This window comes from Trifolium pratense, linkage group LG1 (assembly GCF_020283565.1).
Source record: "Trifolium pratense cultivar HEN17-A07 linkage group LG1, ARS_RC_1.1, whole genome shotgun sequence".
In the NCBI taxonomy this organism is placed as follows: Eukaryota; Viridiplantae; Streptophyta; class Magnoliopsida; order Fabales; family Fabaceae; genus Trifolium; species Trifolium pratense.
This window is the reverse complement of record NC_060059.1, coordinates 7,120,462-7,136,451: the sequence shown is the minus strand read 5'-3', so window position 1 is coordinate 7,136,451 and position 15,990 is coordinate 7,120,462. Positions and strand designations below refer to the sequence as shown.

The 15,990-nt window shown below is 34.0% G+C and overlaps 2 protein-coding genes across 2 annotated transcripts; one reads left to right on the top strand and one right to left on the bottom strand.

Annotated features, from left to right (window-relative positions):
* The first annotated feature begins 359 nt into the window (after positions 1 to 359).
* LOC123906560 (eukaryotic translation initiation factor 5B) lies at positions 360 to 9,119 on the top strand. Its single transcript, XM_045956529.1, has 12 exons — positions 360 to 2,709; positions 3,334 to 3,854; positions 3,942 to 4,049; positions 4,153 to 4,253; positions 5,236 to 5,326; positions 5,425 to 5,535; positions 5,610 to 5,675; positions 6,144 to 6,203; positions 6,331 to 6,888; positions 7,727 to 7,846; positions 8,175 to 8,294; positions 8,460 to 9,119. Exons 1-12 carry the CDS (start codon positions 738 to 740, stop codon positions 8,523 to 8,525), a joined length of 3,894 nt encoding a protein of 1,297 aa, XP_045812485.1. The 5' UTR covers positions 360 to 737; the 3' UTR covers positions 8,526 to 9,119.
* A 3,132-nt stretch (positions 9,120 to 12,251) lies between these two features.
* On the bottom strand, positions 12,252 to 13,226 carry LOC123906470 (vacuolar iron transporter homolog 4-like). Its single transcript, XM_045956422.1, has one exon. The coding sequence runs from the start codon at positions 13,113 to 13,115 to the stop codon at positions 12,444 to 12,446; it is 672 nt and encodes a 223-aa protein (XP_045812378.1). The 5' UTR covers positions 13,116 to 13,226; the 3' UTR covers positions 12,252 to 12,443.
* Between the last annotated feature and the right edge of the window lie 2,764 nt (positions 13,227 to 15,990).

Sequence of the window (15,990 nt, the reverse complement as noted above, 5' to 3'; positions counted from 1 at the left end):
GATGCAAGCTTTGTATAAGAATGAGAATGTAATGAAATATATGAAAAAGTAATTATATTTTTGACAAATTATTCCATGATTCATTATAACAGAGAAATACATGAAATTAATTTGAATTTTATTTTTATCAAATATTTAATTAGACCATTAGAAAAATAGAATGACTAAAATATATCTTCATCGTAATAGTTAGTATTTTGTTAATAAGTCCTAACTCAACTAGAAAATGCCGATATTTTTAAATCATATGTTTATTTGTGTTCGAACTCGAATAGTGATGCTAAAATATAAATTTCCTAAAATATTTTTTTTTAAGAAAATATAAACTTATAAAAAAAGAATAAATTTTCATTACATGCGTAAAAAAAAAATAAAAAATTTTATTACAACCCTAGCTTGAGTATAAAAAAAAAAAAAAAAAAAACCCTAGAGAGCAAAGCAAAGCAACCTTGGTTTGTTTGTGCTATATTCTTCTTGGCTATTCGGCACTGTGTTTGTTCTTTTTCATTAAAATTAACTCTTCACATTACACAAATTCACAATTTCTCTTCCTTCACCGCCGCTATAACAATCTCTTTCCGTCCTCTTTCCATCCATCCAATTTCCATCGATCGAAATTCCTCTTTCTCTTTCGTCTCATCGAACACACGAATCTCGCTTTTTTATTAACCTTTTTCTGTAAAATCCGTGCGAATCGATCCAATTATTCGTGCGAATCGAAAACCCTAATTTGACAAATGGGAAAGAAGAAGCCAACAATACGCGACGACGAGAATCCTCCGCAACAAGGTGGCGGTGGGAAATCTAAGAAGAAGGCTCCGATTATCGATGACGATGAATATTCTATCGGAACTGAGCTTTCGGAGGAAACGGCGGCTCCGGTGGTAGTGGATGAGAAACCGGGGAAAAAGAAAGGTAAGAAAGGTAACGCTAAATCTTCTGCTAAAGATAATGGTGATGATTTTGATGTTGTTGATGATGATGTGCCTGAAATTGTTTTTGCTGGGAAGAAAAAGGGGAAATCGAAGAAAAGTGGTGGGGGGAGTGTGTTTAGTGCTGCTGCTGGGTTTGGTTTGCTTGGGGATGAGGAGGATGGTGATGATAAGGATAAGGATGATGATGATGATGAGGAGAAATCGGAGTTAAGAGGTGAAGGAGATGGTGATGAGGATGATGAACCGATTGTTTTTACTGGGAAGAAGAAGAAGTCCTCGAAGGGTTCGAAGAAAGGAGGAGGTAGTTTGTTTAGTGCATTAGATGAGATTGATGATGGGGATGAGGAGAGTAAGGATGAAAAGGCGGAGGATGATGATGATGATGAAGATATAGGATCGATCACTTTCTCGGGGAAGAAGAAGAAATCATCTAAGTCTAAGAAGGCGGCTAGTTTACTGAGTACAGCTATTCCGGATGAGGATAGTGTTTCTGTATCAGAGTCTGCTAAAGGTGGCGATGAAAATGACGAGGATGATATTTCTTTGGCGTTTACTGGTAAAAAGAAGTCTTCTAAAAAGAAGAGTGGTGGTGCTGCTGCCAAAGTGAGTGATGAAAGTGTTGATGCTGTTGAGGCTGAGAAGCCTAGTGTTGGAGAAGTGAGTAATGCTAATGTTGACAATGGTAATATAAGTAAGAGTGAAGAGGTCGTTGGAAATTCTAAAAATAAGAAGAAGAATAAGAAGAAGAGTGGGAGGACAAAAGAAGAGGAGGACGATTTAGATAAGATTCTTGCAGAGCTTGGTGAAGCCCCTCCTACGGCAAAACCTGCTGCTCCTCCGCAGCAGGATGATAAAGTTCAGCCTGCTCCTGAAGTTGGTTCTGCAGCTGGTGCTTCAGTGGAAAAGGAGGGAGAAGAGGATACTGTAGAATCAGCTGCTGCAAAAAAGAAGAAAAAGAAGAAGGAAAAGGAAAAGGAGAAGAAGGCAGCGGCAGCAGCAGCAGCAGCCGGAAGTGCACCGGTTACTGAAACTGTAGAAGAGAAAGCTGAGTTAAGTGAACCAAAGAAAAATGATTCAAAGACCAACAAGAAAGTGCCAAAGCATGTTAGGGAGATGCAAGAACAAATCGCTCGAAGACAAGAGGCTGAAGAGAGAAAGAGAAAAGAGGAGGAAGAGAAGCTAAGGAAAGAAGAAGAGGAGCGAAAAAAGCAAGAGGAACTTGAGAGACAGGCAGAAGAGGCTAAACGTATAAAGAAGGAAAAAGAAAAGGAAAGACTAGCGAGAAAGAAGCTAGAAGGTAAATTGTTTACTGCTAAGCAGAAAGAAGAGAACCGACGTAGAGAGATAATGTTGAGGCAGATTATCAATAGCACCGGGGGTTTGACTCTTCCTTCTGGGGACACTGGTGCACCAGCCAAAAAACCCGTTTATCAGACAAAGAAGGGGAAATCAACTAATCGAAATCATAATGGTGCCGGTGCTGTCAAGACAGATGAAAGTGTTGAAAAAAAGGAACCTACTGCTGATTTAGATTTGAAGGAACCGGAAAAGGTTGAAGAAGTGGAGTCGGTGAGAATGGAGGACAAAGTTGAACTTCCTGAAGCTGTAGAAGAGGATGCAGTGGAAGATGATGATGATGAGGTTGACTGGGATGCAAAAGACTTTGATGATGTCAATCTGAATGGTAAGAATGCATTTGCTGATGAAGAAGTTGACTCCGAGCCTGAACAGATTGGCAAAAAAGAGATTAAAAATGTACCTGCTAAAAATGCTGGTGAGATTTGCATTTTATTGGTAGTTTTTACTTCTTCAGACAGTATTGTGCTTGAAATTTCTATAAATGTTGAAATGCTGTATACCATAGCAATCTTGATTCCTATTCTTACCTGATTAGCATAAGAAATATACTAACCTACTTTAGTTTTAGAATCCTAGAAGCATAAACTGATGCTACTCTGGAATCTTTTTTATGGTCAAGAACTTAGTTTTAGGTTGTACCAAAAAGAACTTAGTTTTAGATATTTTTTTCAAGTCATCAAACTTCTGGCCATATTAATGTTGTCGCCTGCCTCGTTAAACTAGAAAATTATTTTGAGATTAAACTGTTGCAGCATAAACTGATGCAGCAACTGTTGTCAAACCTAGAACGCATGGTATGATGCAATTTTCCTGGTCTAAACCGCAGTATCTTATGTGTGTGACCAGACTTTTGTGTGTTTTAGAAGGCCTAATGGTGTTTGTATGACCTGCATAGCTAACTCCCTCGCCTAGTGGAATAAGCCACCGTGGTGTTTGGCATATACTTCTGTTTACCTTTAAGGGTAAAATTGAATCTTTTAATTTTTAACTACTTTTCCGCTCATTTGTATTTTGTTTTGCTTTCCCTCCTAAACTGCAGGTGCTAAAAATAAAACTGTTTCGAAGCCTGTGGCTGAAGAAATTGAAGACAGAAAGCAGGCCAAAGTTGTGGTTGAGGACAAAAAGAAAAAACACGATCCACAACAGTCTGCTGTGCCTCCCAAGCCGAGTGAGGGGAACCTCCGGTCGCCAATTTGCTGCATCATGGGTCACGTGGACACTGGAAAAACCAAGCTTCTGGACTGTATTCGAGGTACCAATGTTCAAGAAGGCGAGGCCGGTGGTATCACCCAACAGATTGGCGCAACATACTTTCCTGCTGAGAACATTCGTGAAAGAACTAAGGAACTGAAAGCTGATGCAACACTGAAAGTTCCTGGTCTACTGGTTATTGATACTCCTGGCCATGAATCGTTCAATAACTTAAGGTCTCGAGGTTCAGGTCTATGTGATATTGCAATTTTGGTTGTTGACATTATGCATGGCTTAGAACCACAAACCATAGAATCACTCAATCTATTAAAAATGAGGAACACCGAATTCATTATTGCATTAAATAAGGTTAGTATTCCACTTTTATGAACTACTGCTTCGAATATATGTTCTTTACAGGTTGCTCAATTGTCGACTGTTCTTGAACCGTTGCAGGTTGATAGGCTTTATGGCTGGAAAGTATGTCGCAATGCTCCAATTCGTAAAGCAATGTTGCAGCAGTCCAAGGATGTTCAAAATGAGTTTAATATGCGGCTCACTCAGGTAGTAACAAACATTTCTTTTAATTTACATTTTAATTTGCAATGTTGTGGCAGATTGTTTTTGTTAATGTTTGCCATGCTATTTTTTCTTGTTTCACTTCTAGATTGTTACTCAGTTCAAGGAACAAGGGCTAAATACTGAATTGTATTATAAAAACAAAGAAATGGGAGAAACATTCAGCATTGTTCCTACAAGTGCATTAAGGTAACTGACTAACTTAGCCTTGTAGCCATAACACAATAGCTGGTTTTGGAGCCCATTATCTGTTGGCTCTTTCCAATTTTGTACGAGGTTTAAGTTTCCATGAAATCTTATTATACTCATATAGTTTTGAACCTATTTGCTGTTTTTGTTCCTGCGTCCACTTGGCGTTTGTTTTGTTTAATACGAGGGGAGGGGCTAATTGACTATATTCCCCTTCGCGTGAGTTTGATCTACTAAAAAATAAGGGACTAGACAGGACAACTACAGTACTATCGTGTTTGATTTTAAAACTGTTTCTGGGACTGAGCAAACTGGGGGTTAAGGGACTGGACAAAACCTGAGATTCTTGTCCCCACTAAACCACAGGACAACTTTTTGTCCTTTACACGAGTTGTCTAAAATACTCAAGTAACATTTTTTTTCTCCAAACATCATACCAGACACAATTTGTTCAATATATTAAGCGTTTCTTTTCTGCTGTGCTGTTATGTCCAGTTATTATTCGGTCTAGTACTTAGCTTTTGCAAATCAAACGGACCCTTACTTTCTATTACACTTTTAGGCCCACTATTAATGATAGGCCCATTAGGTATAATAGTGTCGACTATAATATAGGAAATAACTTGCATCATCGTCTCCATTTATGATGTGCCTACATATTGCATCATGTATTTAGTTGGTTACGGAACAAGTATCTATTTATTGTGCTTCTCCTTTAGCATATTCACCATCGTATTAGGAAGAGGAGTCTTTGACTGTTTCAAATGTTCCAGTGTGTTTCAGAACATCTCAACTTTTTTTGTATCTCCTAGACCCAAGTTGGGTCCTACCTGTCTGAGCCAAATATGATAACTTGATAGGAGCAGATGGTGAATGCCAGACATTTGTTTTCAGGCAAAAATCATGACTATAGCGTTACAGATAATCTGCTTAATACTTTGTCGGTGTTTTTGTATTGATGTTTTATTACTTAATATTTCAGTGGTGAAGGAATCCCAGATATGTTATTACTATTGGTTCAGTGGACCCAAAAAACTATGACCGAAAAACTTACGTACAGTGAAGAAGTACAGGTTAGCCATATTTCCACATAATATTGAAGTGGTTGAACTTTTGAATGCTTGATCGTTTAACAACAGAGACCTAACTGTTATTTGACTGTGGTTACCAGTGTACTGTTTTGGAAGTCAAGGTTATTGAAGGCCATGGAACTACTATAGATGTTGTTTTAGTTAACGGCATTCTTCATGAAGGAGATCAAATAGTTGTAGCTGGAATGCAGGCAAGCATCTCATAATCTAACTACATCTATTAATACTTGCTTTCTGCTTCTGACTAATAAGGTTTATAATATAGGGTCCAATTGTTACCACAATTCGAGCTTTATTGACACCTCATCCAATGAAGGAACTTCGTGTTAAGGTACTGTTATATCTTTTACCTTTGATTAATTTATTTTACTATAACATTTGTTGTTTGTTAGGAAAATTATAACCTTGGTCCATAACTATCAAGTCTGCATGCAGACAAGAGACTATTTTGGTCTTGGTTGGTATTATTTTTATTTATTTGGTACTAAAGTATGGTTTGGGTAGTGATAAGGCATTTAGAAATTCGAATGGGTGACTGTCTGACTGATAAGTGAAGTCTTGGAAACTTTGGAAATGATTATGAGATTCTTGACATTATGCTTAACATGAAGGAACCGAGTTATAGAAAGTATAGTTGTTCATAGTTCATATCTTTATGCTGGAGAGGTCTTTCATATTTTCATCATTGGAATTTGTAACTGTCAATTGGGGGGATGGGAAACACCCTCTTAGTCCGAGTTTTCTTTGACAGAGGAGGCGTATTCTATGTTTTAAGTAATGGTTGTCTAACTAATTCCAGGGATCATATATCCACCACAAAGAAATCAAGGCTGCGATGGGTATCAAAATCACTGCCCAGGTACGCTGTGATATTGATTTGATTCCTTTAATGCTTGTTTTTATCCAATTATGTTTGTCTTCATTTTTAAGTTTGTAAATGGGTAGAGAATCAGAGATTTGATAAGATTTCCAATTATGTTTTTCAGGGACTTGAACATGCTATTGCTGGCGCAAGTTTATATGTGGTGAAGCCTGATGATGATTTGGAATATATTAAAAAGTCGGCCTTGGAAGACGTGGAGTCAGTCTTGAGCAGAATTGACAGGAGCGGTGAGGGCGTTTGTGTCCAGGCATCTACCCTTGGCTCATTGGAAGCATTACTGGAGTTTTTAAAAACTCCAGAAGTGAACATTCCTGTTAGTGCTATAAACATAGGCCCTGTACATAAGAAGGATGTGATGAAGGCCAGTGTAATGCTTGAAAAGAAACGAGAGTATTCTACTATATTGGCATTTGATGTCAAAGTCACTCCTGAAGCTAGGGAACTTGCAGATGAATTGGGTGTGAAAATTTTTATTGCGGATATCATTTATCATTTATTTGATCAATTTAAGGCTTACATGGACAACATTAAGGAGGAGAAAAAGAAAGAATCTGCTGATGAGGCAGTCTTCCCATGCGTTCTGAAGATCTTACCAAATTGCGTCTTCAACAAGAAGGATCCGATTGTTTTGGGAGTTGACATCCTTGAAGGCATTTTAAAGGTATTGTTTTTAATTATGATGATATCTTTTCAATGTGGATGCAATGTTTGTGATGATAGCAGTTTCCTGCGCATAAGATTGTATTGCTTGTCTTGGGGTCAATTCAATAGTTGTATTTTAGTGTTGCATGTTAATTTGAGAAATGAATTAGCATTTGTATATTTTTGTACCTTGGATAAGTTTATGCTGCTGCTGTTAAAATGGGGAGGTGAAAATTTTGGAAAGAAAATGATATACTGGCACATAAAAATTGTTGGAAGATTTTAAATTGTTGTGCACCTTATTTATCCAACACCCTACTAATGTGAATATCACCTTGTACCAAGCTACAAGTAGTGAAAGCAAAAACTTGGTCGTATTTAGCACGTGGCCATTTAAGAAGATATTGTGTAATAATTAATGTGCAGTCTTTAAGTTTGTGGAATATCTTCCACTATTATAGTGGTGTTTTGTTTGCCATGGTACATTCAAGAGGCCGGTGAAGTTGAGTAAACTCACAAAACTAAACGTGGCCTGGAATCTTTGTGCCGTCCCCTCTTTTTATGCTACTTATTTTCATCAGCCTATTCTTCTACATTTCCACATTAAAAGATGGTAGAGAACTTTTTTTTTCCTTTCTTGGCCAGAATGGTTCCTACTTGTATATTATATCTGTTAACGTCCTTTCAATTCTATAAAAAATTTGTCATTTCTTGACTTTTAACCTAGGCCTGTTCTAACATTGATTTACCATAATTTTTTGGTTATGGTCTTAATGAGGGCCATGTTATGTGTGCAATGCACAAAATTTGTTTGTGGTTTATTTAAACCTTGCTTCTAATATTTTCTACTCTGACAGATTGGAACTCCAATTTGTATTCCTTCCCAAGAGTTCATTGATATTGGTCGCATTGCCTCCATTGAGAATAACCATAAACCGGTCGATTATGCAAAGAAAGGGCAGAAAGTAGCCATTAAGGTATGTGCTTGAAATTAAAGTTGGATTTTATGTAATGAACTTCTTTGAACTTTGAGATATGGATTAAAAACGGACTTTTAAGTTTTAATTATACTTGTGATTGAGCGACTTTGAAAAAGGAAAACGATGGCTAATGTCTGTTAAGTTATTTGTAACAATTGTTTTATTATATAAAACTAACTTGGTTACACTGCTGCAAAGTGATGATTCATTTTCACTGATTTACGTGTGATCGATCTTTAGACTTGGTCATTGAGAAAGAGGAGAAATAAAAATGTATGGAGGTGGATAAGATTAGTCTTACTGTTCCGTTCAACTTGGTTTGCAGATTGTTGGCAGCAATTCTGAGGAACAGCAGAAAATGTTTGGGAGGCATTTTGAGATTGATGATGAGCTTGTAAGCCATATTTCGAGAAGATCTATTGATATTCTCAAAACTAATTATCGGGTAAGTGATTAATAACATTTAATAGTAATGAATAATAGTTAATAGTAATGAATAATTTTATCAGTAACAATATGTATTTAACTATTTTGTCAAAAAATATATTTAACTATTGATGGTTTTTGTTGGACCTGTCGTAAAAGTTACACTGTTGAATTATTGATATAGGATGACCTGTCTATGGATGAATGGAAGCTGGTGGTGAAATTGAAGAGTCTTTTCAAGATACAATGAGACTTGAGCTGTATTTTTTCAAGAGAGTATTCATTTATGAAAAACAAGGTTTTAGTGAAATGTTTGGTATGATGCCTAACTTCGAAGGATTTTTGTGAGGATGATATTGGGTTCACCTTGGAGACTGAAAATTCATCACAATGATGCATATAGAAGGCATTTTATGGTGGCAGCGTGACTTGTAAAAGAAACTTCTATGCTTTTGCAGCTAGGAATCTGGCCAAAAGGGTAACTATCAAAAGGACAAAAGGTCCAAATTTTGTGATTTACTATACACATCTGTGGTATACATGGGAGCAAATAAGAGTTTAATTTGCAATTGTTCTTTTTGAGGGAAAGCAAATATTCACGGGAGTACTTACCATGTGACATAAAATTGTTCACTTTATTGTGTACAAATTTTCCTTTTGTAACCAAGCCATGGTATTTGACGTCGAGTTATATGCATATTTTGGTGTTCCTTGCCAAGCATTTTGGTTGTGGAAACCGGCATGGATATGTATACTTGTTTGGATATACATGTGATTTATTTGTTTTGGCATATTTTCCACACGGAGATTCATATTACTACCTTGTTTGTGTAGTGCACTAATAGTTTAGACCCTTGCTCCTTGTAATAAATATAGTAGGATGCTTTCTGCTCTGATAAATAATACCCGCTCAATCCATGCATATTCATTCATTCAATCATTTTGGTATGCATGGATTTAGTTTTTCACACTAAGAATGATAGTGTAATTTATTGAAGCCTAGCAAACTATGGAATTTACGGAAAAGCTTGGAAAGATTATAGTCTCATCAAAGTTTATTGCGCTAAATAAAGAAAAATCTTGGTAACTTATGTACATAGTGTAGTGTCGGCCATAGTGTAGTGTCGGGGTATGTTGCAAATAACTTGAACAAGAATATGATGAAGAATACGTTGGTTGCACATAGTGTGTATCACATTAAGCTTTAGTTTCGATTGGCTCCCAACAATTTATGCAATCTGGATGTAAATGGATTAATTGGCAAATTTTCTTTAGGATACTTTAAAATTATGATATGAATTGCATATTCATATCAAAGTATATCGTTCAATAATAATTTACAGAATAAAGTTTTCTCAATAACTCATGCAATAGAGAAATGAAGAATGACTTCAAAATATTTTAGCAGAAATTTGAGTCATGTAAACATGATTTTCGAATTTGTTTCTATAATGTTAATATGAAACAATGCTTATGACTCACTCACTCTTGTTCATAAAATGTTGCAAGACTAAACCAAAAGACACATTGTTTATAGATGCTTCTAGTGTATATAATTTTTTTAAAATAAAAAACTGGGGATGGTTTTTTTTTTTTTTATTAATTCAAGTGACACTTATGATTATTTTAATTTTAAAATATATTATGATGGAATTTAAACTCGACACCTTAAGGTTAGAAAACAAAACTCTCACCACTGAACTAACATCTAACATCTAGTGTAATAGATTTTAAGTTAAGTTAATAATTTGATCTATTTTTATTTAAAATATTTGTCTAGTCATTTTAGGAGAATTAAAAAAAACCAGTAGTGCTAAATTTGTTAATATTAGATATTTTTTAAGTTTATCATATACACTATTTGATGCTTATCAATTGACTACAATTGACTAGAAAATACAATGTAAAATAATTAAGGGTATTTTGATAAAAGATAAAAATAAATTTCATAAAAAGAGAGAAACAAGTTGTCCACCATATAGAGACGAACGTAATATTGAAGAATTTTGGTATTTAACAATGCAATGTAAACAACCCTTATAAATTTTGGGATTTGGATCCTCTCCAAAAAAAATTTCTCATGTTGTCTCTCCTTTTCTTAATTTTATATAATATTACTTTGTTCATGACACTACAAATGAGTTAACCTATTTGGTTAAATCCATAAAAAAAAAAAAAAATAATAATTTAAGAGTTTGATTTTAGTATTAAATGTGCTAAAGATTGATTTGTGTGAGAAAAACACCGTTCATTTATTCCAAATTCTGGTTGAAGCTAGAAGACTTGTTTCTCTATTATTGATTTGTTCTTAATGTTGATGAGAGTTGTCTTAGTGTATCAAGCCAGTTGGTACATAGGGATTAATTAGAAGAGGTGACGGTTCTTGGTTGATCGAGTTTAGCTGCTACTTTGACATATCTAATAAAACCTATGCTGAGCTTATGACCACTTATCATGGTTTGAACATGGCTAAGAACTATGATTGCACATATGTTTTGTTGTTACTCATACTCCAAGACAACAATTGGTCTTATTTCAAATCTATAAATAGATTCTATTTCTATGCTCTAGTGATTGCTAATATTTTTTGAACAAGCCAAAATTAGTGATTGTTAATATTAAAGAGCTGTTGAACTTGGATTGAGAGGTGAATTTGTGTCATACTCTAAGGGATGACAATACTTGTGCAGATTTTCTAGCAAAAATTGGTTCCAGCAATGATATGAAATTGAAGATTTGGAACACCCCCTAAAAGAAATGGACGACATGCTGCGATATGACTCTCAAAGATGTTGTGTCTACATTTACTGTCTGATTGGATTATCTCCGATTAAAAAAACCTATAAGAAACCTAAAAACAATACTCATTAGACTACCCACAATGGTGTTGAATTGTGGGTGTTGAAGGTGAAAATGGGTGTTGAAACCATTGTGGGGAAGCTGTTGAAGCCTTGCTGGCGGAGGGAGAAGATGAATCCATTCAACATGTTGAATCCTGACATGGGGGGGACGCGTGGAGTTTTTTCGTTGGCCAGGACTGGCGCGTGTGAAACACGCGCGGACAGGGAGCGTGGAAGGCAGGGAGTGCGGAGAGAGAAATTGAATTTGGATAAAAGGCAGCCACGTGGCTGCTGCTGATTGGTCCGGTGGATTTTTATGATTTTTATCCTTTGAACTCAATTATCTCATTGCAAATTAATTTTTTATTTTTTTATTTTTTTACCAAAATTCGTGATTTTTTTTTTCCTATACAAATAGAGACTTGGTTCATTTCATTTGGACACAGAAAAAAAAACCAAATTTTTCACTATCTTAATCTATTATTATCTTTCTAATTAGTCTTTCTTTTGAAGTTTTAATCTTTTTTTAGTGAAATGGATCCCAACAATTCTTCTAATTATCCCAACAATTCTCAAAATCCCAACAATTATCAAAATCCCAACAATTATCAAAATTCAAATCAATTTTTCAACCAACATCCTCAAAACACACCTAATTTTGGTTTAACACCAAATTTCAACCAATCATCCTTTGTTCCAAACTTTCATCCATATTATGGAACTATGCTGAGAAATCCATCTCAAACACCCATGTTTAATGGTTACATGCCGATGATTAATGAAAATAAAAAAAAAATAAAAAAATCGATAATTATTTTAAAAAAAAATAAAAAGTGGTGGGGTAAAATATTTAAATAAATTTTGTTAAGTTTATTATTTTAATTTAATTTTAATCGATAATTATAATGTTAATTAATCATAAAAACAAAAATTAAAATTTAAATAAGAATATGAAATAGAAAGTGGTGGGGTAGAGAAAGTAGTGGGGTATGGTGTTGAATAGAAAAACCATTGGAGAGGGTAAAAGTTGAATGTGTATTGAATGATTAGGTGGAAGAAAGAGAAAATGATGTGGAGTGAAAAAATGGGTGTTGAATGTGTTTTGATGTTGAAACCATTGTAACTAGTCTTACATGTATATAAAAGGTTTTAACAACCTCATTTCCATTTATGTTTAGTTTATTATTACACAAGGCAAACTTTCTTCTATATAACTTTCACCTCATTTCTTCCAAAAACCCAAAAAAGATGAGGAGGCTTTCTAAGAGAAGTGAGATAATCATATAGTACACATTAATTAGTTTACTTAATTAAACATAATTAATAATCTAAAGCCCACTTGACCCAATCAACTTTGTTAGCCCAAAAGTAATAGCCATAGCAACCCAACCTCCAAGCAAGACTCTCAAACATGACTTTAAAATTGGAGCCTTACCCAACACTGCTCCCAACCAACCAAACACAACCAAAGCAAAACTAACAGCTCCCAAAACAACACCTACCCTTACCTTATAACCTTTAATAAAAGATGCTGCAAGAAGTGGCACCATTGCACCTATTGAAAATGCTAAAGCTGAAGCTGCTGCTGCTTGTAAAGGATTTGGCAAACTTTCTTTCTCAATAACATCTTCCTCTTCAATATTATCACCTCTTTCAATATTTTTCTCTCTTTTTAATTGTGCGATTTCGATGTCAAGTTGTGAATAAACCGAAACAAACTCACCTATTGCCATGCTACAAGCACCAGCTACAAGTCCAGCAAAACCTGACAAGATCATGGCTTTTATGTCTTGTTTTACTGCTCCTACACCCATCATTAGTGATGCTGTTGAAACTAATCCATCATTAGCTCCTAAAACCGCGGCGCGAAGCCATTGTGATCTTTTTGAGTAATCAAATTCATTGCTTTCAATGATCTCTAGTGTTGCATTTTGTTCATTGTTAGTACTATTTTGATGTACAAATTTTGTTTGGTTCATGGATGAATTATTGGATGCCATGAAAATAAAATAGAAGATATATTTAGAGGAAGATTGAATGATGAGAGTGTGGAGGACACACGATAATGAAGAAGTGTATTTATGGATGAAAAAGTGTGTATACTATGAAGGCCACTAATTTAAAGACAAATTCTATATTCACCAAATTCATACGGAATGTGTGTTTTATTAAAGTTAATTAACTTTGCCCCAAATCCCTCAAAAAAAAATAAATTAACTTTGCCCCAATTTAATTTATTAAAGTGGGGTATGATTGAGGAAGTGTGTGCTCCATTATGGTGACATTACAAGTTAAAGGATAATGGTCAAATAATGTAACTTCTTTTTGTGTATATTTTTTTTTTTAGAATGATATTGATACAAAATTTTCATAATCATTAGCGATGACTAATTTCCGTTAGAGAACCTATGGGGTATACAAGGTAGTTTCTTCTCTGTTAATCGATTTTTCTCTTTACGCGTGAGCCAAAAATCGAACTCTTGACCTTATGTTTAAGGTAGGCTCTCCCCTGTTTAATCGAATTGTTGGTCATTTTGTATAAATTTAATTTATGGAAAATGCTATAACTAATATAATAGAATAGTCTTTTCTTTTTTCTTTTTTTTTTTTGAATAGAATAGTCTTAAAATTTGTATAATCTATCTTTTTAAAATATAAGATATACTCTTTTTAATATAAAATTTACATTTTTTAGTTTCTTAAACTAATGTCCTAGATTGCGTAAAACGAAACAAATGTTTTAAGGGCACGTAGTTTACATGACACAAATATTATTATATGCTCTAAACTAACATGCAATCAGGATGTGTTTACTTTAGTAAATTATATCATATGGTTTAGCCTTGTAATTTTTGAAGATTTGGGTAATGGACATGATAAATTATGAGAAAAAGAAAGTTACTATATTTGGGCTACTATATTCTTAATTATATACTGTACCATGAGATTGGAGAAAAGAGATAGCAAGATACCATGAATGAAGCAACAATATACTAAGTCTAAACTAATTACGATAAGGAGAGAAATAAAAAACAAAATTAAAGCAGTGAAAGTAGGAATGAATAATGAAAAAGATTCATTCAAAATAGGATTTACGTACCGACGCTAGAAGGAAATTAGTTAGCATGACTCAAACAAAGAAAGGACAAAACGTAAAGATAACAACCAATATGAAATGGCTTTATTTACACGATAATAAAAAGAGGGTAAAGCAATATGTGCCAAAAAAAAAAGTAATTAGCATATATTATTATTGTTATTAGAAAAATGCTAAGATGTTTTATTAGGTTAAGGATATATGTTAAAGGCTTAAAGAGAAAAATGTAGAACTATTTGGAACTTTCATTCAATTTTTTAAGCATTTAACATTTTGTATTACTATTAAATATAAATTTTTTATATTTAAATATTTTACCATGTGCCCTCTCTGTTGCAAATATTAGTAATTTGTTTATGATAACAAGTAGGGTTGGGAATAGGTCAGGCGGCCTACAGGGGCCTTTGGCCTGACCTGTATAAGCCTGGCCTGACCTGGTTATTAAAAATGTCAGGTTTAGGCTTTGAAAACGGCCTGTTTACATAAATAGGCCAGGCTTAGGCTTCTAAAAAGGCCTACGAAGCCTGATAGGCCGACCTGTTTATAATAATTATTATTTATATAATATTATTATTTATATCTTATAAAAAAATATTATTTATATAAATATTATTAGCTTTTAATTATTGCGACTTTTCGTAATCGTATTTGTTATTTTATTAGTTTTTAATTATTGTGTTAATCATATTATTAGCTTTTTCTTAATGTTGTAGAAATTATAAAAATTTAAATGTGAACTTTTTAAGGCCTGTTTAGTCTATTTAAAGAAACTATATAGAGAAGCTTTAATGTAACACAGACTTTTAAACAGGCTACAAGGCCAGGCCAGACTTTTAAAAGGCTCAGGTCAGGCAAAAAAAAATAACATTTGATAGGCCACAGGCCAGGCTCAGGCTTGTCAAGGCCTGGCCTGGCCTGACCTGTTCCCAACCCTAATAACAAGAGAGAGAATTCATTTCACCAAAAGTAATCATATTTAAAACCTCTCTGACACTAAATTTGGATAATTTTTTTTTTTCCGAAATTCAAACATTGATTCTTCACCACATTGTAAAAATATAACTTTTTATGGTCAAATTCAAAGAAACCCTGAAATTAAAAAGGGACAATCCTAAGCCAAATCCTTCTTTTCGAAAACAAATAAAAATTTAGATAGTTAAAATAAAAAAGGGATAGCTGCAGAGACTCAATATAATAAGCTGTTCTAGATCTATATATTATCAATAAATTCATCTAGATTCTATTACATTAAATCTAATAATGACAATGAGTTTGTTAGATAGTTACTACTACTAGTATTTAATTTACGTGAATATTAATAATAATGAACGATAGATAGTGTAATTTACTTACGTGGGTTCTATTGGCACAAGTAGGAGTAAGTTAATGTAGCTATAGATTGAAAAGATAGAATTGGATTAAAGAAGAATGGATTGATGAAGAGGAAAGCACTATAGATTTTGTGACAATTATTTAAGTAATGGAAGAGAGTGTACATCCCACGTACGAAGACCAACTTTTGTGTTTATGCATTATATATATCTCTTCCAATCAAAGACAGAAACCAACTCAGTCTTCATAATGTTTTGTTCTCCAACTACGTAGTTGTATTATTTGAGTCTCCAAATGGATGACTAATAAGGTCCACAATTCTTTGTCTAGCTCATAAATAAATAAAAAGTAGTTTTATTGAATAGTGACATCCATTAACAAATGGAGTGTTGTGGTTGAGTTGAATTCATTATTTGTCGATTAAAGATACACACAAAAAGTGAACA